The sequence below is a fragment of the Pan troglodytes genome, chromosome 23, assembly GCF_028858775.2.
Source record: "Pan troglodytes isolate AG18354 chromosome 23, NHGRI_mPanTro3-v2.0_pri, whole genome shotgun sequence".
NCBI classification, from domain to species: domain Eukaryota; kingdom Metazoa; phylum Chordata; class Mammalia; order Primates; family Hominidae; genus Pan; species Pan troglodytes.
This window is the reverse complement of record NC_086016.1, coordinates 32,204,616-32,231,329: the sequence shown is the minus strand read 5'-3', so window position 1 is coordinate 32,231,329 and position 26,714 is coordinate 32,204,616. Positions and strand designations below refer to the sequence as shown.

At 39.7% G+C, this 26,714-nt stretch overlaps 1 protein-coding gene and 1 long non-coding RNA gene across 16 annotated transcripts in view; one reads left to right on the top strand and one right to left on the bottom strand.

The window, feature by feature from the left end:
• Positions 1–21,564, bottom strand: part of HORMAD2 (HORMA domain containing 2) — a 114,014-nt gene extending 92,450 nt beyond the window's left edge. For 3 of the 15 annotated variants that reach the window (XM_063808135.1, XM_054675810.2, XM_054675809.2), the window contains exons 1-3: positions 21,013–21,266; positions 7,504–7,591; positions 2,516–2,657 (exon numbers count right to left, since the gene is read on the bottom strand). In XM_063808135.1, the coding sequence (XP_063664205.1) occupies positions 2,516–2,657; positions 7,504–7,554 (193 nt within the window). In that variant the 5' untranslated portion in view covers positions 7,555–7,591; positions 21,013–21,266. Of the gene's footprint in view, positions 1–2,515; positions 2,658–7,503; positions 7,592–20,246; positions 20,292–20,548 lie in introns of all 15 variants that reach the window. The other 12 variants (XM_063808132.1, XM_054675808.2, XM_009438150.5 and 9 more) reach the window with 9 other exon arrangements.
• LOC134809720 (uncharacterized) overlaps positions 21,240–26,714 on the top strand; it is a 65,464-nt gene continuing 59,989 nt past the window's right edge. Inside the window, exon 1 of the long non-coding RNA XR_010156102.1 lies at positions 21,240–21,376. This is a non-coding gene — a long non-coding RNA (uncharacterized LOC134809720). The remainder of the gene's footprint in view (positions 21,377–26,714) is intronic.

The following is a 26,714-nucleotide window of genomic DNA, read 5'->3' as shown; positions in this document are numbered from 1 at the left end:
ATCTAGGTTTTAAGCCCCACATGCATTAGGTATTTGTCCTAATGCTATTCCTTCCCTTGCCCCCCACCCCCTGACAGGCTCCAGTGTGTGATGTTCCCCTTCCTGTTTCCATGTGTTCTCATTGTTCAACTCCCACTTATGAGTGAGAACATGCGGTGTTTGGTTTTCTGTTCCTGTGTTAGTTTGCTGAGAATGATGGTTTCCAGCATCATCCATGTTCCTACAAAGGACATGAACTAATTATTTTTCATGGGTACATAGTTTTCTATGATGTATATGTGCCACATTTCTTTATCCAGTCTATCATTGATGGGCATTTGGTTGGTTCCAAGTCTTTGCTATTGTAAATAGTGCTGCAATAAACATATGTGTGCATGTGTCTTTATAATAGAATGATTTATAATCCTTTGGATATATACCCAGTAATGGGATTGCTTGGTCAAATGGTATTTCTGGTTCTATATCCTTGAGGAATTGCCACACTGTCTTCCACAATGGTTGAACTAATTTACACTCCCACCAACAGTGTAAAAGCATTCCTATTTCTCTACATTCTCTCCAGCATCTGTTGTTTCCTGACTTTTTAGTGATTTCCGTTCTAACTGGCATGAGATGGTATCTCATTGTGGTTTTGATTTGCATCTCTCTAACGACCAGTGATGATGAGCTTTTTTTCATACGTTTGTTGGCTGCATAAATGTCTTCTTTTGAGAAGTGTCTGTTCATATCCTTTGCCCACTTTTTGATGGGGTTGTCTTTTTCTTGTAAATTTGTTTTAAGTTCCTTGTAGATTCTGGATATTAAACCTTTGTCAGATGGATAGATTGGAAACATTTTCTCCCATTCTGTATGTTTCCTGTTCACTCTGATGACAATTTCTTTTGCTGTGCAGAAGCTCTTTGGTTTAATTAGTTCCCATTTGTCTATTTTGGCTTTTGTTGCAATTGCTTTTGGTGCTTTAGTCATGAAGTCTTTGCCCATGCCTATGGCCTGAATGGTACTGCCTAGGTTTTCTTCTAGGGTTTTTATGGTTTTAGGTATTACATTTAAGTCTTTAATCCATCTTGAATTAATTTTTGTATAAGGTGTAAGGAAGGGGTCCAGTTTCAGTTTTCTGCGTATGGCTAGCCAGTTTTCCCAGCACCATTTATTAAATAGGGAATCCTTTACTCAATGCTTGTTTTTGTCAGGTTTGTCAAAGATCAGATGGTTGTAGATGTGTGGTGTTATTTCTGAGGCCTCTGTTCTGTTCCATTGGTCTATATATCTATTTTGGTAGCAGTACCATGCTGTTTTGGTTACTGTAGCCTTGTAGCATAATTTGAAGTCAGGTAGCATGATGCCTCCAGCTTTGTTCTTTTTGCTTAGGATTGTCTTGGCTATATGGGCTCCTTTTTGGTTCCATATGAAATTTAAAGTAGTTTCTTCTAATTCTGTGAAGAAAGTCAATGGTAGCTTGATGGGAATAACATTGAATCTATAATTTACTTTGGGCAGTATGGCCATTTTCACGATACACAATCCAGCTTTTTAAACAAATAAGATTTTTGAAAACTTGTTGAGTCCTAGGTACTTGGGTTTTTTGTTTTTGTTTTTGTTTTTGTTTTTTTTTTGTTTTTCTGAGATGAAGTTTTGCTCTTGTCACCCAGGCTGGAGTGCAATGGCACGATCTTGGCTCATTGCAATGTCTGTCTCCTGGGTTCAAGTGATTCTCCTGCCTCAGCCTCCCAAGTAGCTGGGACTACAGGCGCCCAGCATAATGCCCAACTAATTTTTGTATTTTTAGTAGAGACAGTGTTTCACCATGTTGGCCAGGCTGGTCTCGAACTCCTGAACTCAGGTGATCCACTCGCCTCGGCCTCCCAAAGTGTTGGGATTACAGGCATGAGCCACCATGCCTGGCTGGTACTTGTTTTTATAATAAGAGAAGAAAAGGGGCCAGAAACAGCTTGTAATATAAGGCAATAAGATGATAAGTTTAAGAGCACTGAAACAAAAGGAATGAAAGTAGAAGACCTGGCAATTGAGAAAAAAGCCAGAACTGATTAGAATAATAATTATTTTAATATCCATGTTAATCAACAAGTGGGTTTGGCTTTTTTCCCCCCAGTATTTTTATATACGTTAACAGGGAGAAAAGTTTTTCACCTGGTTCCTTTGAACTTCCTCAATGCTAAAGTGTACCTTAAAGAATAAATTCAATTGAGGCACAACGTAGTGCAAATCTACAGCATTCAAATAGATTTTGATCTAGCTGTTGCTTTTATACTGGACTTGTCCAAACATTTCTTTTTTCTTCCATCTGTCACCTGGCGTCTAGCTAGGAACTAGTAATTCCTATAAGTAAAATCACTACAAACAGTAAAATTAAAATGGAAAATGGATTAGCAAATTGGTCTTGAAGAACAGGCCCTTAAGTTGGAATTAGCACACTTTGTGAGACGTGAAAGGTTTATTCCTGCTAAATAGAGAAAGGGGCTACAACAGCCAAAGAGACTAGTTAGTTTAACTTTACCATCCAAATGGCGTTCTCCATAAGAGCTCTCTGGAAACAGGCCCCTTAGGTATGTTATACATGAGATGGAAGTAGCAAAAAGTTTCTTCACCATTTTCAGTGACTCATGCTCATTAGTGATTTGGGATGGGAAAACTGTTTCCTGGAAAAACAACGGAGGTGAAAAAAGATTAGTATTATTTAATATATTCAGTTTAGCACATCATTACCACATATATGATGAAAAGATTTCTCAGGACTTCAAATTTGATATCTTTGAAGGTAATCAAAAAGAAATAGCGCTTTGAATATTACATTAAATTAGATCTTCATAGGCAAGGCAGAGCAGAAAGGCAGAAACAATTACCCAAGTAATTCAAGACTAAAACAATTTATTTCACAATGATCCATGAAACTGGAGTTTTACTATGATTATATAATCTTCTTCCCTCTCATACACTCCTCAGAACCCACTGCAATCTGGATTTTCCTCCTTTCCTTTCTAAACTATTCTCTCCAAAGTCACCAAGTACAATCCTATAGTTGACCTCTTCTCATTCCTCATAATATGTAACTTCTTTATATTATCTGACACTGTTACCCACATACTCTCTTTTCCTCTCCAAGGTGCCATAACACTACTTTGTTTTTTCACCTATCCGTACATATCTGTCTCAGTCTCTTTTATTTTTTCCAGTTGTTCTACTCTTTAAATATTGGTTATCCCCCAGGATTCTGTCTTCAGGCTTTTTCTCTTTTATAGCTGTCTTCTTGAATAATCTCATCTAGGTTCATAGCTTCAGCTACAGCCTATACAAAAAGGAATTCAGGTCCCTATTTCTGTTCTGAGTCCCAGTTCTATATTTTTATTTCCTGAACATCTGCACCTAAACCACTTTGTAGATCCCTTAAACTCAGTTTATCTCTGCCACCCCTGGCTAAAACCTGATCCCAAGTCTCATTCTCAGACTAGTGAATCAGCACTACTCCAGTCATCCAGGCTAGAAGCAGCTTCATCTTTGTCTTCTCTCTCCTTCATACCCCACTAAATTCTATTAATTCTCTCTAAAAGAGTTCTCAAATCTATTTTCTCCTTTCCCTGCTCACTGCCACTGGCTTGACTGAGGACATACTCAATTCTCTCCTTGATTACTGCATTACTCCTTATCTCTTTGCTAACGATTCTTTTATTCAACCTGTCTTCCATATTGCCATCAGAATTAATTTTCAAGGATACAAATCTTATCATGATACTGCCAGTGTTCATCCAGGAGAGAGTTCAAGTACCTTAGAGTGGGATTTGAGAACTGTCAAAATCTTATTCTTGTTTAGCTCTCCTGCCTCATCTTGCACCCCTTCCTCCCTGCCCACACTCCCTTATTCTCTCCCATGCACTCTACTGTCTAGCTATGTGGAATTGTGGCTATTCATCTACTATTCTACTGCCATGTTTTTCCATACTTTTGTGCTTTGCTTAAGCCAGAGCTCTGAGGAACACAAAGCTTCTGTAAGATGTCACATAGTGTTCTATAAAAAGTATCAATACTAGGAATAGCTTCCTGCTAAATTTTATGTGTGTATATATATACAACATAGCAAACAAACTTAAATCATTGTTCTTAAATGATTAGATAGTCTTCCTTAAGAAATAGTGTGCCATAAAAGGAATGTGATGAGAGCGACTGATATATGAATTTGTGACTTTTGCTTCAGTATGTAAGGGGTGTCTACCAAGAGTAGAATATTTGCTGATGGATAGGTTGTGCCGGTATCTCAAATTATCATTTCAACATATGTTTGACATACTATGTTTATTGTATACACAATGTTTACTGTGTTTATGTATTAACATAAAAATAAAAATTTGATCTGTTTGTCGTAATTATTCTGTGAGGCTGCTTTTTGCTGTTTTCTTTAAGCCAATCACAAAATATGTCTCATGAATTCCAGCCGGTGTTGTGTCAATACATTATAATTTTAAAGCATTTTCTAAATATTAACAAATTAGACTATATTAAACTTTAGAACTTCATTCATTAATATACTATTAAGAGCATAGGTCTTACAAAGGACTCATATCCAGAGTGTATAAAGAACTCCTAAAATTCTTTAAGAAAGACAATCAAATAGAAAAGTGTCTACTTGTGTGAAAATAGACAATAAAAGAGCATACCCAAATGACCAATAAACAAATGAAAAAGTGTTTAAACTTTATCAGGGAAGTGAGCATTAAAATCACAAGGAGGCCAAGGGTGGTGGCTCACACCTGCAATCCCAGCACTTTGGGAGGCTGGGGTGGGCGGATCACTTGAGGTCAGGAGTTCAAGACCAGCCTGGCCAACATGGTGAAACCCCCGTCTCTACTAAAAATACAAAAATTAGCCAGGTGTGGTAAAAGGCACCCATAATCCCAGCTACTTGGGAGGCTGAGGCAGGAGAAACACTTGAAGCCTGGAGGCAGAGATCACAGTGAGCCAAGGTTGCACCACTCCAGCCTGGGTGACAGAGTGAGACTGTCAAAAAAAAAAAAAAAATCACAGTGAGAGAATACTACACACCCACCAAAATGGCTAAAAGTTTTAAAAAGGATGTAGAATAATAAAAACTCCTAAACACTGGTTGTGGGAGGGTAAATGGGCACAACCTCTTTGGAAAAGTGCTTGGCAGTATATAATAAAGCTAAATATACACATATCCTATGACTCACATTTTACTTATAGGTATACATCCAACACATATGCTTATATGTTCACTATAGGACATGAATTAGAGTATTCAGAAAAGCATTATTGTAATAGACCCATGCTGGAAACCACCCAAATGCTCATCAACAGTAGAATAAATAAAACTGGGGTATACGCCCCCAATGGAATACTATATAGCAATGAGAATGAATGATCTATAACTATACTGAGTAATATAGATGACTCTCACACACAATGCTGAGCAAAAGAAACCAGATACAAATGAGTATTAGTATATGATTTCATTTATATAAAGTACAATAGCAGGTGAAACTAATCTATGGTGTTAGATGTCAAGGTGGTTTCTCTTGGTGGGGAGAGGTAATAATAACTAGAAGACAGCATGAGAGGGAGTGCTGGTAGTGTTCTGGTTTCTGATCTGGCTTCTGGCTTATAACAATGTGTTAAGTTCATAAAAATTCATTTAGTTGTACACCTATGCATTATATGAATATATACTCCCAGTAAAAATGTTAAGTGTTTGCTGGTCAAATAAGTTTGGAAAATGTTGTCTTATGCAGTTCTTTCAGCCAGGCATGCTCTTTTTCCCATTTCCAAAGTATGAAAATCTTAATCCAAATATGTATTTAATCTTACTACATTCTAGGTACTGTTTTAGGTTCTGAGACATAGTAGTGAGCAAAACATATAAAAATCCTCTCCCTCGTGTGGCTTACATTCTGTATCACTCTTAATTCATACTACAAGGATAATACTTATTACCAGTTAATATAATCTTTGAAGGCAGAGTGCAGATAAAGTCTGACTTTTCCCAGCATAGCCAGGGGACATGGCTAACTCCACATGTCCCTAGGCTTTACCTAGACTCTAATGGCTCCAAAGCAGGTAAGCTGAACAATTTTTAAAAATCAAAGAAGCATTTTATGACATTAAAGCCTTTAGCAAACCTAATATCTGACCTAAATCAAGTGCCTAAATTTTGAAGATATTTTTATTTTACCAATAATCTGTATTTTCCAAAGATTATTAAAGTCATGTAAACTAAAAGGCACTAAAGTTTTAATTTTTCTGACAAAATATTTGATTTAAGTGCTTATTTTTCTTTAAGCCAATTAATTAACACTCTTTTATGTAAACACCATACATGCAACACATATAAATACACAGACAGAAGAAGACCCAGTAGTTGTAAGATTTTTCGATTGCCAGTTTTTAAGTTTCTTAATTGGATTACTGGCTTCAGGGTGGAGTCCTTGGAAAAACAGGCCCAGGAAAGCATGTAGTTTCTAGGGCCTAATAAACAGGCACAAATGGAAGGTATAAACAGATCCCCAAAATTAAGGGTCTCATTTTTATACTAGATCCTGGATCCCCAGAAAAAGAGAGAGATGGTATAGGAAAAGACAGTGCAATGCTTTTACCATGCATTTCACTGCAAGGCAGCCCAAAGCCAGTCAGCCAATTTTGTAATCAGCCCATCTTATTTCTTATTCTGAGCCAAGGCATATGCTGGGTTCTCCTCAGGGAATTCTCTCCCCTCTACGCAAATTATCTTCATCATTCAAGGTCTGTCCACCTTCAGTCTTACCTCTTTCATGAGGAATATACAAACCATTCCAGTCCACATGAAATCTCTAAATAAATCCCTATAATTTGCATTGTCTTACTCTTTTTCACATATATATAAATCATATATCGCTTTGTATATTGACTTAACTCCTAACCAGATTATAAACTTTTGGAAGATGAAGATCATATTTTTGTATTTTATCAGTGAATTACACAGTATAATGAATATTATACTACATAATATTTAGTCTCAATGAATAAACAAAGGATGCATTAATGAATGTCATGAGACAAACTAAACTATATGCCTGGCCCTGGGATGCTCCTCTAGACCTCCTAGCATCCAAGTTTCTCTCAGTGCTCTCCCCTTCTGTTCTTATAATTACACCATGGTGTGCAACACAAGTTTCCTAACACTTTAGGAAGTGAATGTCTAACCAAGAACCATTCTCTTTAAACATCTTTTTGTTTCTGATTTCTTTTACTCTAGAAGACCTAAGTACATTACATAAACATGAAACAAGCACCCAGTAAGTAACTTTGTAGAAATTTATTTTAATTTTCTGGTCTTTGGTCTATTAGGCAGTTAAAATGTACACATACTCTCCCAGAATATTATGTGCCAATTAACTGATAAAACTGCTGCTTAAAAACACACACACAAAAGATTAAAATCATAATTCTGAACTAACTCACTAAATGGTCATTGATTTTCTTTTAATTCTTAACAAATACCTTAGATGCCTTGTGTATTGTGATGCAGTGAGAAAGCTGAGCAGTGGCCATTGTAGGAATGTATCAGGATTATTTCAACAAGTCCAACCTATTAAAAAATAATTAATTAATTAGAGACCTTGCCAAATATAATGCTTCCTCTCTTACTCTGCCCAAAAATGAAACTGAAAAAGTCTAAAAGCAAACAAAAAATTAAAATCAAAGACAGTTAAGTATAAACTGTTTTCAAGATTGTTCAGTTCAGAGAGAAATTTACCAAGCTACATTTTGAAGAGCAAAGGAAGAATGAATGCTAAGATAATTCTATCAGGCCCTATCTAAACGATAAAATGAATTTGAGTTGAAAAAGTACCTATTGTTAATTTTCCAAAGGAGAACTATATAATTAAAATTTGACCATACTCATTGGGAAATAAGTTTAATAAACATTTTTATCTATAATTTTGGCATAAGGTCTCTGGATGAATTTTTCCACCCACTCAATGAAAATTATAAGATTATTTATTTGTTCAAAAATATATTCGGAGGAGAAAATACATTGTAAATCACCTAGAGACTCAATATATATTGTTAATCCTTGTTATTCCCTCAGAGTGTAACAATATAGCAAAGGCTCAAAAACATTTCTTGAACTAACTTCAGTTGTAACTTATTTGCAAATTCAACTCAGAAGTTAATGTTTATACTTCATACCCATTAAAATAGTTATTCATTCAACTAGCTGAAAAAGAAATCAACAGAGAAATCTCATTTACAATACCTACCAAAAAAATTAGCTAGGAATAAATTTAAGAAAGTGAAAGATTGCTACAATGAAACTACAAAACACTGATGAAAGAAATTGAACACAAAAAGATGGAAAGGCATCCCGTATTCATTGACTAGAAGAATTAATATTGCTAAAATGATCATATTAATTACCCAAAACAATCTACAGATTCAAATGCAATCCCTGTCAAAATACCAATTACACTCTTCATAGAAATGGAAAAAAAGTCCTAAAATTCCTATGGAACCACAAAAGACTCTGAACAGCTAAAGTAATTCTGAGCAAAAAGAACAAAGTTGGAGGCATCACATTACCTGGCTTTAAAATATACTACAAAGCTATAGTAACCAAAACAGCGTGGCACTGGTGTAAAAAGAGATACATAGACCAATGGAACAGAATAGAGAACCCAGAAATAAATCTGCCTATTTACAACCAGCTTATTTTTGACAAAGGCACCAAGAACATACATTGGGGAAAAGATACCCTTGTCAAAAAATGGTTCTGGAGAAACTGCATATCCACAGCAGAAGAATGAGAGACCCCTGTCTCTCACCATATACAAAAATAAACTCAAAATATGTTAAAGACTTAAATGTAAGGCTCAAAATTATAAAACACAGGAAAAATGCTTCAGGACATTGGTCTGGGTAAAGATTTTATGGGTAAGACTTCAAATGCACAGGTAACAAAACCAAAAATACACAAATGAGATTATATCAAACTAAAAAGTTTCTACACAGCTAAGTAAATAACCAACAGAGTGAAGAGACAGCCTATAGAATGGGAGAAAACATTTGAAAACTATTCATCCAAGAAAGAATTAATATCCAGAATATACAAGAAGTGCAAGCAACTCAAAAGCCAAAAAAAAAAAAAAGCAAAGGATCTGAATAGACATTTCTCAAAAGAAGGCATACAAATGGCTAATAAGTATATGAAAAAATGCTCAACATGATTAATCATCAGGGAAATGCAAATTGAAACCACAATGAGATATCATCTCCCCACAGTTAGAATGGCTATTATTAAAAGGACAAAAAATGGCCAGGCGAGGTGGCTCACACCTGTAATCCCAGCACTTTGGGAGGCCGAGGTGGGTGGATCACCTGAGGTCAAGAGTTTGAGACCAGTCTGGTGAAATCCTGTCTTTACTAAAAATACAAAAAAAAAAAAAAAAAAAAAAAATTAGCCAGGTGTGGTGGCATGTGCCTGTAGTCCCAGCTTCTTGAGAGGCTGAGGCAGGAGAATCACTTGAACCGGGGAGGTGGAGGTTGCAGTTAGCCAATATCTTGTCACTGCACTCCAGCCTGGGCAACAGAGCAAGACTCCATCTCAAAAAATGAAATGAAATAAAATAAAATAAAATAACAAAAAATAACGAATGCTGGCAAGGATGCAAAGAAAAGAAAATTCTTATACACTGTTGGTAGGAATGTAAATTAGTACAAGCATTATGGAAAACAGTATGGAAGGTCCTCAAAAATCTTAAAATAGAAATACCATATAATCCAGCAATCCTACTATTGGGTATTTATCCAAAAGAAAAGAAATCAGTATATGGAAGAGATATCTATACCTCCATGTTTATTGCAGCACTATTCACAATAGCCAAGATATGGAATCAACCTAAGTGTCCATCAACAGATGAATGCATGAATAAAATATAGGCCGGGGTGGCAGCTCATGTCTGTAATCCCAGCACTTTGGGAGGTTGAGGCAGGCAGGTTGCTTGAGCCCAGGAGTTCAAGACCAGCCTAGGCAACATGGTGAAACCCTATCTGTACAAAAAATATGAAAATTAGCTGGGTGTGGTGGCACGCACCTATAGTCCCAGCTACTTGGGAAGCTAAGGTGGACTACTTGAGCCCAGGAGTTCAAGGCTGCAGCACAGTGAGCCATGATTGCACCACTGCACTCCAGCCTGGGCAACAGAGCAAGACTCTGTAAAAAAAAAAAAAAGAAAGAAAGAAAGAGAGAGAGAAAGACAGAAAGAGAGAGAGAGAGAAAGAGAAAAAGAAAGAAAGGAAGGAAAGTATATATATACACAATGGAATATTATTCAGCCATTTAAAAAAGCATGAAATCTGTCATTCACAGCAACAGAGATTAACCTAGATGATATAATTTTAAGTGAAGTAAGTCAAGTACAGAAAGATAAATACCATGTGTTCTCACTCACCTGGGAGCTAAAACAGATGAGCTCTCAGAAGTAGTTATTAAAAGCTAGGAAGGGCAGCAGGGAGGAGGTTGGATAGGGAGAAGTTAGTTAATGGATATAAAATTACAGCTAGATAGGAGAATAAATTATATTGTTCTATAGCACTGTAGAGTGACCACAGTTAACAATGATTTATTGTATATTTTAAAATAGTTCAACACAAAGAATGATAAATGTTTGAACTGATGAATATGCTTTGACTTGACCATTACATATTGTATACATGTATCAAAATATCACTCTGTACCCCATATGTACAATTACTGTGTGTCAATTAAAAATTTTATAAATGATTATTCAAAAATGGAAAATAGTAAGTTGGTAAGGATGTGGAGAAATTAAAACCCTTATGCATTGCTGGTGGGAATGAAAATGGTGCAGCCATTGTGGAAAATAGCAATGGCATTCCTCAAAAAGTTAAACAGAATTACCATATTATCCAGCATTTCCATCTCTAGGTATATATTCAAAAGAATTGAAACCAGGGTCTCAAACAGATACTTGTACACCAATGCTCATAGCCACATAATTCACATTAGCCAAAAGATGGAAACAATTCGAATGCCTATTAAAAGATGAATGGATAAACAAAATGTGGTATTTACAATGGAATATTACTCAATTGTTTTATTTGTTTGTTTTGTTTTGTTTTTGAGACGGGGTCTCCTTCTGTCACCCACAGTAGAGTGCAATGGCGTGATCTCGGCTCACTGCAACCTCCCGCTCCCAGGCTTAAATGATTCTCCCACCTCAGCCTCTCGAGTAGCTGGGACTACAAGCATTTGCCACCACACCTCGCTAATTTTTGTATTTTTTGTGGAGATGGGGTTTTGTCATGTTGCCCAGGCTGGTCTTGAATGCCTAGGTTCAGGCAATCCACCCGCCTCATCCTCCCAGTGTGCTGGGATTATAGGCATGAGCCACCACACCCGACCCCTATTCAATCTTAAAAAGGAATGAAGTTCTGATACATGCAACAATGTGAATAAATCTTGAAAACATTATGCTAAGTGAAAAGCCAGACATAAAAGGACAAATATTATATGATCCCACTTATATGAGGTACCTACAGTAGGCAAATTCACAGAGACAGAAAGTAGAATAGAGGTTACCAGGTGCTGGTGGGGTAGAAGGAATAAAGAGTTTAATAGGTATAGAGTTTCTGTTCAGGATGATGAGAAGGTTTTAGAAATGGATAGTGATAATGGTTGCACAACATTGCAAATGTGCTTAGTGTCACTGAGTTGTACACTTAGAAAAGCTGAGGTGTTGAGTTTCATATTACAGTTTACCACAATAAAAAAGTTAATATTTAAAATACATCTAGTTTTCACCCTTATTGTTTTGTTAATATAAAAAAGAAGCAGTCGGGCATGGTGGCTCATGCCTGTAATCCCAGGACTTTGGGAGGCCAAGGCGGGTGGATCATGAGGTCAGGAGATCAAGACCATCCTGGCCAACATGGTGAAATCCCATCTCTACTAAAAATACAAAAATTAGACAGGCATAGTGGCAGGCGCCTATAGTCCCAGCTACTCAGGAGGCTGAGGCAGGAGAACGGCGTGAACCCGGGAGGTGGAGCTTGCAGTGAGCCAAGATTGCGCCACTGCACTCCAGCCTGGCCGACAGAGCCAGACTCCATCTCAAAAAAAAAAAAAGAAGAAGAAGCAAATTTTCCCTTTTCTTTACAAAGTCTTAATTTAATTTCAACTGGGGCTTCTTTTCAAGGTTTTATGAAGTTCTGACCAAAATACTTGTAAAATAACTTCTTTAAAGATATTCCATTCTGGATCACCAAGGATAGCCTGTGACCGGTTTTTGTGTATCCATTAATGCAAGATTCTTGAAGATTTTCCCAAGAAAAGAGGGCAGAATTATTTGCGAACACTGCCACAAGGTGGTGATAGAGATTATAAATAGGTGGTAATATTAAATTTCTTTCAAATTACTTCTTCAGAGGGGCACTAGGGGACACTCTTTTACAATATTTTATATATGAGACTGAAAACCACCAATAGTTCTTTAACCCTTAAAGATTCCAAGCTATCTTTACTTGATTTCAGACTATAACCTTCATATCTAATACATCAGTTGTCCCCCTTAAATTTCAAAAAATAAAATGGGAAACAAAGTAGCTCTAAGAGTTTAAGATCTAGTCCCAGCCCATTAAACCATAATACACTACCCACTACTGGGGTAGTTATTAGTCTTAGACACAATAAATAAGAGAAATCATGATTTTCTAGAATAGTTTTCTATATTAGTATAGAATACTAATATTAATAAAACTAATAAAACTTAATAAAACTTACTTTTTAATTTTTAATTAATTTTTAAATTAATTAATTAACTTTTTAATTAATAAAACTAATAAAACTTACTTATTAAAACTTAATAAAACTAAATAGTTTTCTATATTAGTAGGGTTTTTAAAATTTCTCTATGATCATAGACATTCTGATGTCATTTCTAGGGAATCAAGCTCTGAAAATAGCATCAGCCAATTAGAACACAAGGCATTACTACATCCATATTTTTGCAATGTATGGATGGCCTAGATTAAATTAATATTACCATTGAAAACTCTGAGGCATTCAGGACACTTGCTTTTGAGAAAGGATTCAAGCTGGTTAATATTAGCATTTGGTAAATTCCTTAGGAATTAACATTTATAAAAGTAAAATTAAATTTTATACATATATGTATATATGTATATATGTATGTATATATGTATGTATGGGTGTATATATGTATATATGTGTGTATATATGTATATATGTGTGTATATATGTATATATGTATACATAGGTATATATGTATATATGTATACATAGGTATATGTGTATACATATGTGTATATGTATACATGTGTACATACGTGTATATGTATACGTGTGTACATGTATACATATGTATACACATATACAGATATGTATATATACACATATACAGATATGTATATGTATATATACACATATACAGATATGTATATGTATATATGTATGTGTGTGTATATATATATGTATAGAGAGAGAGAGAGAGAGAGAAATAACCAGCAGTATAATCTAGTAGAAAGAGCCTTTAGAGTTAAGGAACCTAAGTTCAAATTCTGACTCAGTTACCTAGCAACTGGCATGGCCAGGCACAGTAGGAGATAACTGGATCATCTGGGCAGTTTCTCATGAATGGTTTAGCACTATACCCTCAGTGCAGTTCTTGCAGTAGTGAGTGAGTTATTGCAAGATCTGGTTGTTTAAAGGTGTGTAGAACCTTTTCTTTTTTCCTCTCTCTCTCTCTCCTGCTTTGGCCATGTAAGATGTGCCTGCTTCTCCTTTGTCTTCTGCCATAATTGTAAGTTTCCTGAGGCATCCTCAAAAGTCAGGCAGATGCTACCATGCTTTCTGTACAGCCTGTGGAACTGTGAGCCAATTAAACCTCTTTTCTTTATAAATTACCCAGTCTCAGAAATTTCTTTATAGCAATGCAAGAACAGACTAAAACAGAGCTCTTCTTTTTTACTTCTACCACACACTCCCTGGATGAACAAATACACTCCCATTGTTTCAAGTATAACTTCTATCCTATTGATTCTTATGTGTATATCCCCAACCCAGGTCTCTCTCAGAAGTTGCTGACTTGTTCTTCTAACTGTTCATAAGACTGTTCCACCTTGATGTTCTCAACACATTTGAATGTGAATTATTTTCCCCAAAAACTTACTTCTGTTTCCTCACTCAGTGAATGACATCATCACATACCTAGTTGCTCAAGCACAAAATCTGTGACTCAACCTTAATCCCTTCCTCGTTCCCATGTTCCATCACCTTAATATTTCTCAAATGTAGGCCAGGCACAGTGGCTCACGCCTGTAATCCCAGGACTTTGGGAGGCTGAGGTGGGCGGATCACCTGAGGTCAGGAGTTCAAGACCAGCCTGACCAACATGGAGAAACCCCATCTCTACTGAAAATACAAAATTAGCTGGGTGTGGTGGCACATGCTTGACCAACATGGAGAAACCCCATCTCTACTAAAAATACAAAATTAGCTGGGCGTAGTGGCACATGCCTGTAATCCCAGCTACTTGGGAGGCTGAGGCAGGAGAATCGCTTGAACCCAGTAGGTGGAGGTTGCAGTGAGCCAAGATCACGCCATTGCATTCCAGCCTGGGCAACAAGAGTGAAACCCTGTCCCCCTGCACATACATATATATATATATATCTCAAATGTGTCCAACTCCTCACTTTAGCCAGGTTGTTGTCATCTCTACTTTAAATCAACCAGTCTCATCTTTTGCCTGTACTGCTGCAACCACCAATTTCCTGTCACTGGTATTCTCCTTCTCCAGTCTGTTCTGTATATTGCAGCCAGAGTTTTTAAATTACAAACTCGACTATGCATTTTCCCAGATTGAAATACTTCAATGGCTCCCCACTACTCTCAGGATAAAATCTAAAACTCTTACCATGGCTTCAAGATTTGACTCATGCCTCCCTAGCCTCAGCTCTATTTTCCCTTATACTTTTATTTACCAGGTATTCTTACCTTCTTTACCCCAAAGGACTATATTCCTTCTAGCTCTCAGGATTTTGCAATATTCCTTCTGCCTGAAACATCCTCCTCCATTCCCAATTCCTACTCATCTCATAGATATGGTGTATTAGTCCATTCTTGCATTGCTATAAAGAACTACCTAAGACTGGGTAATTTATAAAGAAAGGGGTTTAAATGACTTACAGTTATGCAGGCTACACAGGAAGCATAGCTGGGGAGACCTCAGGAAACTTACAACCATGGCAGAAGGGGAAGGAGAAGGAGGCATGTTTTACACGGCCAGAGAAGGAGGAAGAGAGGGAAAGGGGAGGTGCTACACACTTTTAAACAACCAGATCTCATGAGAACTCATAATTACAAGAACAGCAAGTGGGAAATCTACCCCCATGATCCAGTCAACTCCCACCAGGGCCCTCCTCCAACACTGGGGATTACAATTTGACATGAGATTTGGGTGGAGACACAAATCCAAACCATATCATATGGCTTAGTAAAATTTCCTTAAGGGATGACTTCCTAATTCCCACTACCACTATTACGAAGTCTGGGTTATGTGCCCTTTGCAATATATACTGTACCATAGTTGTCTTTAAGTATCCCCTGACCTACTGTGAGCTAACATGAGAGCAAAATTGTGTCTAGCTGTTGTGTCAGTCTAGCTCATTTTTATATTTTAAAGTTTTATTTATTTATTTATTGAAAAGGACTCTCACTGTGTCACCCAGGTGAAGTGCAGTGGTATAATCTCAGCTTACTGCAACCTCTGTTTCCAGGGTTCAAGCCATTCTCCTGCCTCAGCGTCCTGAGTAGCTGGGATTACAGGTGTGTGCCACCACATCCAGCTAATTTTTGTATTTTTAGTAGAGATGGGGTTTAGCCATGTTGGCCAGGCTGGTCTAGAACCCCTGACCTCAAGTGATCTGCCCACTTTGGCCTCCCAAAGTGCTGGGATTACAGGCATGAGCCACTGCACCCAGCCTTTAAAGTTTTTTTAATAGGTATAATTCAGTGGGTTTTAGTATATTCACAAAATTCTGCAACCATCTGTTTAATATAGTATAAACCATCAATTGAGTGTATTCACAAAATAATGCAAACACTATCAATTCCAGAACATTTTCATCACCCCTAAAAGAAATCCCATGCCCATTAGCAGTCACTCCTATTCTCTCCTTTCCCCAGCCGCTGGAAACCACTAACCTACCTTTCATCTTTATGAAATTGCCTATTCTGAACATTACATATAAATGAAACCATACAATATGTGATCTTTTGTGTCTTGTTTAGCTCATTTTTTTTTTTTTTTTTGAGACGGAGTCTGGCTCTGTTGCCCAGGCTGGAGCGCAGTGGCGCAATCTCGGCTCACTGCAAGACCCACCTCCTGGGTTCATGCCACCCTCCTGCCTCAGCCTCCCGAGTAGCTGGGACTACAGGCGACTGCCACCATGCTTGGCTAATTTTTTTGTATTTTTAGTAGAGACGGGGTTTCACCATGTTAGCGACGATGGTCTCGAACTCCTGACCTCATGATCCACCCACCTCGGCCTCCCAAATTGCTGGGATTACAGGCGTGAGCCACCACGCCTGGCCGTTTAGCTCATTCTTGAACTCTCAGCATCATCACAGTACTGGAAGTAAATAGGTACTCAATAAATATTTGCTGAGGCTGGGCATGGTGGCTCACACCTGTAATCTCAGTATTTTGGGAGGTCACGGTGGGATGGATCACTTGAGGTCAGCAGTTCAAGACCAGCCTGGCCAACATGGTGAAGCCCTGTCTCTACTTTAAAAATAAATAAATAAGTAAAAAATAAAAAAAATTAAAAACCTAACTTAACTAACTAAATATTTGCTGAGTCAACAGAGAAGAACTATAGGAACAAGGAATAATTAAGAGTCTAGAAAAATACCACAAATTTTTAAAGGTAGAAGAAACTTTAAATATCATTGCTATGGTTTGAATGTGTATCCCAAAGTTCATATTTTGGAAGCTTAATCCTCAATGCAAGTGTTGAGAGTTGGGGCCTTTAAGAGGTGATTAGGTGCCTTCATGAATGGATTAATATTGTTACCCCAGGAGCAGGTTCATTATCAGGAAAGTGGATTTGTTATAAAAGCAAGTTTGGCACACTCACTCTCTCTCTCCTTGCTCTCTCTGTCTTACCAGGTGATGCCTTCCTCCATGTTATGACACAGCAAGAAGGTCCTTACAAGATGCATATCCTTGTTCTTGGACTTCCCAGCCTCCAGAATCATAAGCCAATACATGTCTGCTCTTTTTACGTTACCCAGCCTCAGGTATTGTTACAGCAGTACAAACTGGACTAAGACAGTAATTTAGTCCAAATATCTAATTTTCTAGATGGGGAATTCAAAATCTAGACTTACCTGGGATTAGTCAGCCACTCAGTAGCAGAACTGAGACTAAAACTCAACAAGTCTGGCTCACAATTTAAAAGTTTTTCCAGACTGACTCTCCAAAATGAAATTCTCCTTTGCTTTCATTCTATCTAATATGATGCACTACCAGGGCCTCCCTAGTTCTTTGGCTTGCCTGCTTATTTCTAAACATGGGAGGGTCTCTTTCTAGTGTTCTAGCATGAGCTTGCTTCAGGAAGGCAAAAAGATCTAAATTATTTTTTCAAAAAACATGGTGAAACTTCGTCTCTACTAAAACTGGGCATGGTGGTGGGTGCCTGTAATCCCAGCTACTTGAGAGGCTGAGGCAGGAGAATCGCTTGAACCCGGGAGGTGGAGGTTGCAGTGAGCCGAGATTGCACCATTGCACTCCAGCCTGGGCAACAAGAGTGAAACTCCGTCTCAAAAAAAAAGCCAGACTCCTTTCAGCCTCTAATTATTCTGTTGCTACTGTTTTCCCTTTGAGCAGGTGTTTTGTGGAGGTCTTCTATTTAAGTACAAACGCTGCTTAATTTTAAAAGCTCACAAGTTCACAGGAGGTATGACTCTGGAGAGCATGCATTCTCAGAGAATAGGTCTGATTTTTTCTATGTGTTATCCCTTTGTTCAGGCTCATTATCTAAAAACCTAGAAGAGATTTCATAACTATGGATTTTAAGAACTGAAAGCTAACTTTGCAATGTCATTCTCTTATATATTTGTTTGCAAATTAGATCCACACATATTTGAAACTTCACAGTTCATCAATACCATTCCCTCTTCTGTTTTTGAGACAAGGTCTTACTCTGTTTACCCAGGCAGGAATGCAGTGGCGCAATCTTGGCTCACTGCAACCTCGACCTCCTGGGCTCAAGTGATCCTCCCACCTCAGCCTCCTAAGTAGCTAGTACTAGAGGCCATGTGCCACCACACTCAGCAAATTTTATTTTTGGTAGAGATGAGGTCTCACTATGTTACCCAGGCTGGTTTTGAACTTCTGGGCTCAAGCAATACTCCTTTCTTAGCCTCCCAAAGTGCTGGGATTATAAGTGTGAGCCACTGCAACTGACCCTCACTCTTATATTTGATATGTCTACTTTGTGACAAGGATTATGATCTTCTTGAGAAAGAGGCAATATTTCTGTGCTGTTTCTGGTAAAGATTCACTCTAGGCTTACCTCTTGACCTATATCTCAATTGCCCTATTTTTTTTGTTGTTGTGTATTCATTTTCTTTTCTTTTTTTTTGAGACAGAGTAAAGTGCAGTGGCATGATCTGTCACCTAGGCTGGCATGATCTGTCACCTAGGCTGGCATAATCACAGCTCATTGCAACCTCAAACTTCTGGGCTCAAGTGATCCTCCTATCTCAGCCTTCCAAGTAGCTGAGACTATATGCATGCACCACCATGCCCTGCTAATTTTTTAAAATTTTTTATTTTTGTAGAGTTGGGCGGGCGGGTGGAGGGGGGGGGGTCTCACTATGTTGCCCAGACTGGCCTCGAACTCTTGGCATCTCAAAGTTTTGGGATTACACATATGAGACACCACACCACACCTTCAATTGCCCTATTTTATATGGTGGCACAATTACTTCCTATTTTACCCCTACTACGTGTGAGTCCAAGATTCACATAAAGATTAGCCAGCTGCTGTTTAGTTTACTAAGGCCTAAACCACTTTTTTAACCATTCCAAGTGAAGCAAAAGCCAAAGTTTTATTACATTTTCCCAAATATAATCATAGTTGATTTATGAAGGCTCTCTACCCATCTTTCTCAATCTTCAAAAACCATTTTTTACAAGAAAATCCCTTTTCTATCAGGTGAACACTATCCAATAGCTGGATTCTGAAATGCAACTATATTACCTTCCTTACACATGCATGTTGTTAAGAATGGCTTTACTCAAAAGAAGTGTACGTTAACATAAATGGGTTCAATAGATTCCTAAAGCTGGAAGGGAGCACAGACATCTTCCAACCCCTTTGATTTAAAGAAGATCCAATTCTGTGGAGGAAGAATCTTTTTTTCAGCAAATGATGCTGAAACAAAAGGACATCTGGGGGGTGGGGGGAAGAACAGAGAATTAAAAGAAACTTAACCTAAATCTCACACTGTATACAAATATTAATGCAAAATGGATCATGGATTTAAACCTAAACATAAAACTATAAAGAAAAGGGGCCAGGTGCAGTGGCTCACACCTGTAATCCCAGCACTTTGGGAGGCCGAGGTGGGAGGATCACGAGGTCAAGAGATCGAGACTATCCTGGCCAACATGGTGAAACCCTGTCTCTACTAAAAATAAAAAAAATAAAAAAAATTAGCTGGGCGTGGTGGTGCACACCTGTAGTCCCAGCTACATGGGAGGCTGAGGCAGGGGAATCGCTTGAACCCGAGAGGTGGAGGTTGCAGTGAGCTGAGATTGCATCACTGCACTCCAGCCTGGCACAGAGCTCGACTCCGTCTCACAAAAAAAAAAAGAAAAAAGAAAAGTGAGGCTAAGCAAGGGAACTTGGTTTGCCAAAGTTCGCCCAATTACTTAGACCTTCCAACAGAGCTTGCTTCAATAAATTATTCACCATTTTAACAAATTCCATTTGGCCCTGGTAATTCCCCTACCTGTGCTCATTCAGAGAAAAAGGCTTCCACTATATTAATTGAGTATTTGTTCATGCTCTTTTGACTTTTTAATATCTTTTTCATGCTATTTCAATTATTCATTCATTCAACATCTACGAGGCAACTACAATGTGCCAGGCAACAACATGCAGGATTACGAGATGTAAAATACTGTTCCTACCTCAACAGATTGATGGTCCAATGGAGGAGAAATTAGATTATGATCCTGCTGAGATTAAAAACCCCTTTAGGGGCCAGAACCACCCCTCATTTCTACCAGCTGAGTACACGATGTACTGCACAGCCTGTCCAGTGCCCTGCGTACTCGGACACATTTTGGCGACTGGCTAATCCTGAGGTTCAAGACTCTCTCCCTCTGTTTAGGGAACTAAAGTCCATAGGGATTAATTGGCAAATCCTCACTAAAGTGAAAGGGGAGCTGACGTCAAGGGGGGCAGGGTGTCTTGTCCCCACCTCTCTCACCTCTTGGCCTGTACCAGGCATCGATCCTGGCAGAAAACCTCAATGGCTGGGGAGAATCTGACCCAGGTAAGATAAACTTCCCCAAAGCTCCACCACACACGGCCCCCTCCAATGTCGGGCACAGACATCGTCTGCCCTGCCAGCCTCATCATGGCTCATTATGGCTGCTGCTTGCTCAGCAAGTTTGATTTCATGTCCAGAAAAATCTGAATTTCAAAACTACCTGGGTGCTCTCTGTCCAGTTCTGGGGGAAATCGCCTCCCTTTTGCCTTCCTCCTCAGCCCCCTGCCCTCCCGATTCTCTTCACAGTACTTTAGGCCCTCACGAAATATGATACTTTCAAATCCAACTTAAAGCCTTAAGTAATAAGGAAAGAAAAAAAATTGTTTTTTGACATAAAGACAGAACTAACAACGCCCGAGTGCCCTCTCTGGGCCGAGACCTCGCGTCTCAACAGCCCTCACCTCAGCTCGTCGACGCTTCCCTCCCACCGGGGGTCAACGGCCTTTTCCGGCCCAAACCGGCTCCTCGGCTCATGAATAGTCAACGAGGCCTTTCTGGGCGGGACCAGAGGCTTCCTCATGAATAATTCATGACCCGTCCACGGCTAGCCGGGGCGACCGGCCTCGCTAGACTTCATGAATATGCAAAGCAGGGGCGAACGGCGGCTAGCCGGCCCCTAGCCCGCCCGGCCCCTCAGCAGCCGCCTCTCAGCCACGGGCTGCACACTGACCCGACGCGACCTTCGGTCAGGGGCCGCCAGCCTGGGCCACCTATACAACGACAGCCTGCTCTGGGGCTTCCTGAGGAGGTGCCTGCCCCGCCGAGGTTAGGACCCGAGGGACCGTGGGGCTCGGGCGGGCCAGGACGCCAGGCCGGCGGGTCCCAGAGAGGTCTGAGGCGGGCGCGGGGCGGCGTAGGGGAGGGAAGCGAGAGCCTGGGGGGCCCAGGGACCCGAGTTAGAAGAAGGCCCGAGAAGTGCGGCGCGGTGGCTCCACTTGGGATCCCAGCACTCTGGGAGGCTGAGGCGGGCGCGTCACTTGAGGTCAGGAATTCGAGACCAGCCTGGCCAACATGTTGAAAACCCGTCTCTACAAAAAATACAAAAATTAGCTGGGCGAGGTGGCGCGCGCCTGTAGTCCCAGCTACTTGGGAAGCTGAGGCACGAGAATCGCTTGAGCCCAGGAGGCTGAGGTTGCAGTGAGCCGAGATTCCGCCATTGCACTCCAGCCTGGGCGACAGAGCGAGACTCCGTCTCAAAAAAATTTTAAAAAGTACAAAAATTAGCTGGGCCACCTGACGTGCGCCTGTAGTCCCAGCTGCTCGGGAGGCTGAGGTAGGAGGATCGCTTGAGCCGGGGAGTTTGAGGTTGCAGTGAGCCAAGATCGTACCATTGCACTCCAGTCTGGGCAACAGAGGGAGACCCTGTCTCAAAAATAAAAAAAAAGAAAAGAAAGAAAAAAGACATAAGGCCAGAGCTTTCCAATACTTGAGGGCATCTGCAACCTCTTCATCCCTACCCTGGACCTGACTGCATTCTTTTTAACATTAATTTGTAATTATGCAAATAAAACATAAATATATTCTCCTTTGTGCCCTACCCCTAATCTCAGTTTTTTCTGCCCTGGTAACTGTGGGAGCAGTTGGGGGTGTGGCTCCTTGGATCGTTTCTCACCTGTTTAGGTAGATATTTCGTATCCTGTGGTGCTTTCCAAAGGCTCCTGGAGTCCCATGAACCTCCCCAAGGGGATTTCCCAAGAGAGTAGATGAAAGAGTGAGCCAGTTGAAACCTGTTCTTATTTTGTTTCTGCAGGAAAGAAAAAAAAAAACTATTCAAGTTGGCGAGAACATGAGTTTAGAACATAATGACTAAAACTGAAATTTGGGCTGAAATATTCTTTTAGTGCAAGTTTTCTCAACCTTCTCCCCACCCCCACCATCATAACAACCAAAAATTTCTCTAGACTTTGCCAAATGTCCCATGGGGTGTGCAAAATTGCCCTCTGTTGAGAACTACTGCGTTCACCCTATACTTTCCGGAAGTAACTGCTTTTTAAGCTCCAACCACACAGATGGTTTGTCTGCACCAGCCCTTCTCAGCCTCCGCATTTACCAGCCTCTCTGGCTGGATCACTAGGCCCTCTGTGCTGGCTGTTCTAATTTTCTTCTGCCTTCAGATCTGAGCTCAGTCAACTGCTACCATATCCAAAGACTTACCCCTCTCTGCCCTATACTATTGGCAGTCTACCCCACCAGCAAACACAGTTATTCGTTATTCTGTTTCTTTCATAGAATTTCTCTCAATCTAATTTTTTTTTTTTTTTTTTTTGTGAGACAGAGTCTTGCTCTGTCACCCAGGCTGGAGTGCAGTGGCGTGATATTGGCTCGCTGCCACCTCCACCTCCCAGGCTCAAGTGATTCTCCTGCCTCAGCCACCTAAGTAGCTGGGGTTACAGGCATGCATCACCATGCCCGGCTGATTTTTGTATTTTTAGTAGAGATGGGGTTTCACCATGTTGGCCAGGCTGGTCTTGAACTCCTGACCTCAAGCAATCCACCCACCTCAGCCTCCCAAAGTGCTAGGATTACGGGCTTGAGCCCCCAAGCCCAGCCCTGGACTTCATTTCTTTGATAACCTGTTTTGTTTTTTTCTCTCTACCACCTGGAATAAGTAAGTAAGTGTCATCAGAGGCCTGATCTGGCGGAGTCGCCCCAGGATGCCCAGTGCTGGCACACACAGTAGGCACTCAATAGACATTGGTGGACTGAAATTATAAATTACCCTGTTTTCCTCCGAAGAGCTTCTGTGGAGTTTCTCTTACTCCTTTCCTTCCTCACCATTTGGCAGGCTCCTTGTGACCAAAGGAATGGATTAATAAGCCCCTGTGCCTGGCCCCTGTGCTAGGAGCTGTTGGGTAAAGCCTTTATCTTTACCGCTGGCTTAACTCCTTGAGGTCAAGAGCTGTTATTTTTACTTCTTTTATTATGTTCATTGGAGGTATTCAAATAGATACCTGAATTAACTGTTCCTCAGTGAACATTGAAGGTATTCAAATAGTTGAATGAATGAATCGGTTACTTAAGGAACAACATTAGATAATTAAACATTGACAGTGTTACAGGGGGCTTTAGAAATACTCCAAGTCTAGTCCTTTACTTTACAGATGAGAATATAAGTAATTTGCTCAAGGTCCCTAAGCTTCTTAAGAGGCCGGGTCACATGTACAACCCATGGTCTCATACCTCTTATTTTGAGACTCTTTCTTGTCTCCAGTCAGGCTAGTTTCTGATTACTTTTCTGTGAACCTGACTTACAACTCAGACACAGAAGTCCCAAGCCAAATACTCGCTTCTTGTCAACTAAAAAGGCTTTGAGCCTGTGCTTTTTCATCTTGATTAAATACAGCCCTGGGGATAATGGCCTAATGAACTCAAAAGTGCTATATGATATTCAAACAACTTCCCAGCTTCCTTTGTACCTTTCAGTGATAAGAGACTGGGAATTGTCCCTGTCAAAGCATTTTGTTTGTTTTGCAAGTAGAAAATGTGCATTGTGGCAGAACTTGATCAGTTTAGAAATTTCCAAATAACCAGAATTTTGACAAAGGTAAAAAGTCTCCAGCTGAAGTTTTGCCAAACCCCAGTAGTAAAATAACACATGACACAGGTGAAAATAGAGGAGGGAATCTTATTTGAGATGACTTTCATTGGCTAAATTTGACCTTTCTCTCTTTAGACACATTTACATCACCTGACTCTGTACCTGAAACAGTTGTCAGTCACCAATCAGTCTCTAGTTTGAGCTTTGTTTTTTGAGGGCTAAGGACCATTTTTCCTTGTTAGTTAAAAAGAATTCAGGGTTTCTTTCTTGTTCTTCTTGATCATTTCATATAGGCAGCACCTGGTTAGGGGAGTCTTGGCATCATGCTTTCAGTTTTTAGACCTTTATAGTTTATTCTGAGGCATCTGACAGCGCACTGTGTCACCAGAAGCAGAGCTATCTTTTTTTTTTTTGAGATGGAGTCTCACTCTCTCGCCCAGGCTGGAGTGCAGTGGTGCAATCCCGGCTCACTGCAACCCTCCGCCTCCCGGGTTCAAGCTATTCTCCTGCCTTAGCCTTCTGAGTAGCTGGGATTACAGGCATGCGCCACCACACCCAGCTAATTTTTGTATTTTTAGTAGAGATGGGGTTTCACCATGTTGGCCAGGCTTCTCTTGAACTCCTGACCTCAAGTGATCTGCCCACCTCAGCCTCACAAAGTGCTGGGTTTACAGGCGTGAGCCACTGCGCCTGGCCAGCAGAGCTATCTTTTGCCTACCTAAAATGATCGGAACTCTGCTCATCAAGTTCAGTTTAACCTTGGAAATCCTCCCCCAAAAAATGGTTCATTGGAGGGTTATCAAAATAGAAATATTGAATATAAAATATCTTCCCAGGAGGATATTTCCCATTAGATGTGTCTCCCTCTTCAGTGTACACAATCGTGATACCAAATATAGATAAAAAGAGATTGGGATGGAGGGAGCAGCTAAGTAGGAAGGGTAGTTTCTTTATTTGTTTTCAACATTTATTGGAACTCTGAAAAGCATAATGTCCAGTTATGAAGTTGACACCACCACATTCATTCATCAAGCATTTATTTTGTACCTACCATTAATAAAGCACTCTACTTTGCACTGCGGGGATCACAGAGGTAATGACTTGGTCCCCAAACTATGGAATTCTACAGTTTAGTGAGAGAGGGAGATCTGTAATACTAATGGAGGTATAAAGTATATGATAGAATGTAGAGAAGGAAGCTATACATTCTGAATTGGGAATCAAGACAGCTTTACAAAAGAGGCGACATTTTTAGGAGGAGAGCATGTGTATATCATTTTCTTTACTTGTTCTTTGGCAATGGTTAGAATACCTCAAACCAATAAAAGCAGACATTTTGCCCACCACTTTAGAATGAGGAGAGAAAAGGAGGTGTAAGATCCTTTCTTTCCACTCCTGGCAGCAACATGCTTCTGAAAGCTAAATGTTGCTTTTGCAATTCCAAGTGTCTCACTTACGATTAAGAGAAAAGCTGAGTAGAGAGAGTCCTCCCTCATCTTTGTCCCCTTTCTCAGTAAGGTTAAGTTAAATGTGGCTTTTTCTTTTCAGCTGCCTTATTTTAAGCGCTCATTTCTATGTCGGGATGTCTTTTTATTCTGGTTTCCATTGGAGCATGCAGTAGCCATCTGATTGCAGGGAGTGGTCAGTGGTGCTTATAAATGTATTTATGAACGTGACTCTGAAATCCTAGAATTTTAAGCATCACCGAGAAAAGAGAAGCAAAATGATTTAGAGAACTGTAGTTTTGATTCAAGCCTTTGCGTGTGAACTGGCTATATTGCTAGCTTATTTGGGGTATTTTGTAGAAAGAAAGGCAAAGGTAAAGAGTTGCCAACCTAGCTGTAGCTTCTGAACTTTATCCATCCTTTGGCAGCCAAGGAGAAAGCAGTCAATATGAAATAAGTCCCCAACTATGAGGTCTAAACATAATTCCTGCTGCTTCTGCCCACATAGTGTCATCCTACAAAATATAATTCCATGTGTAGGTGGCAATTTATTATGGCCTTCATCCTCACTCAGAGCTGCATATCAATTTCTGCCTCCTTCAAATGAATCTGTTCTGACTGGCAGAAGGATCTCCATGAGGGTTGTGAGTTTCTGGGGAAAGCCTAGGGTTTAATGAACTAGAACAGGAAATGACAGGGGCTGTAAGTGTAAAGCTGCTGCTTGCTTGAGTGCCTAGACTAAGAAATGATGTCAAGAAAGATATTGAATTCTCAAGCATTATGGAAATGTTCTATTTAGCTACTTGGTTCTGTCTTCTGAATGTGAAGTTTTGTTGACGTGTAAAATGATGTTATTCCCCTTAATGATTATCACTTAATAGAAGTTTCAAATGAAATCGACTTTAAACTAGTTTTCCATGATTGCTACTTGGTACATCTGCACAGAGATCTAGATGAGGTGATGTACAAAATGCTCCCCACTATTGACAGCCTATAATTTGAGGCCCTTTATTTTCTACACTTCTTGGAGCTTGGAAAATGACGGTTACCTAAAACATGGTTTAGAATTCCTATACGACCATATTGCAGGCTCAGCCCCATGAGGGGCTCGTTTTTCTTC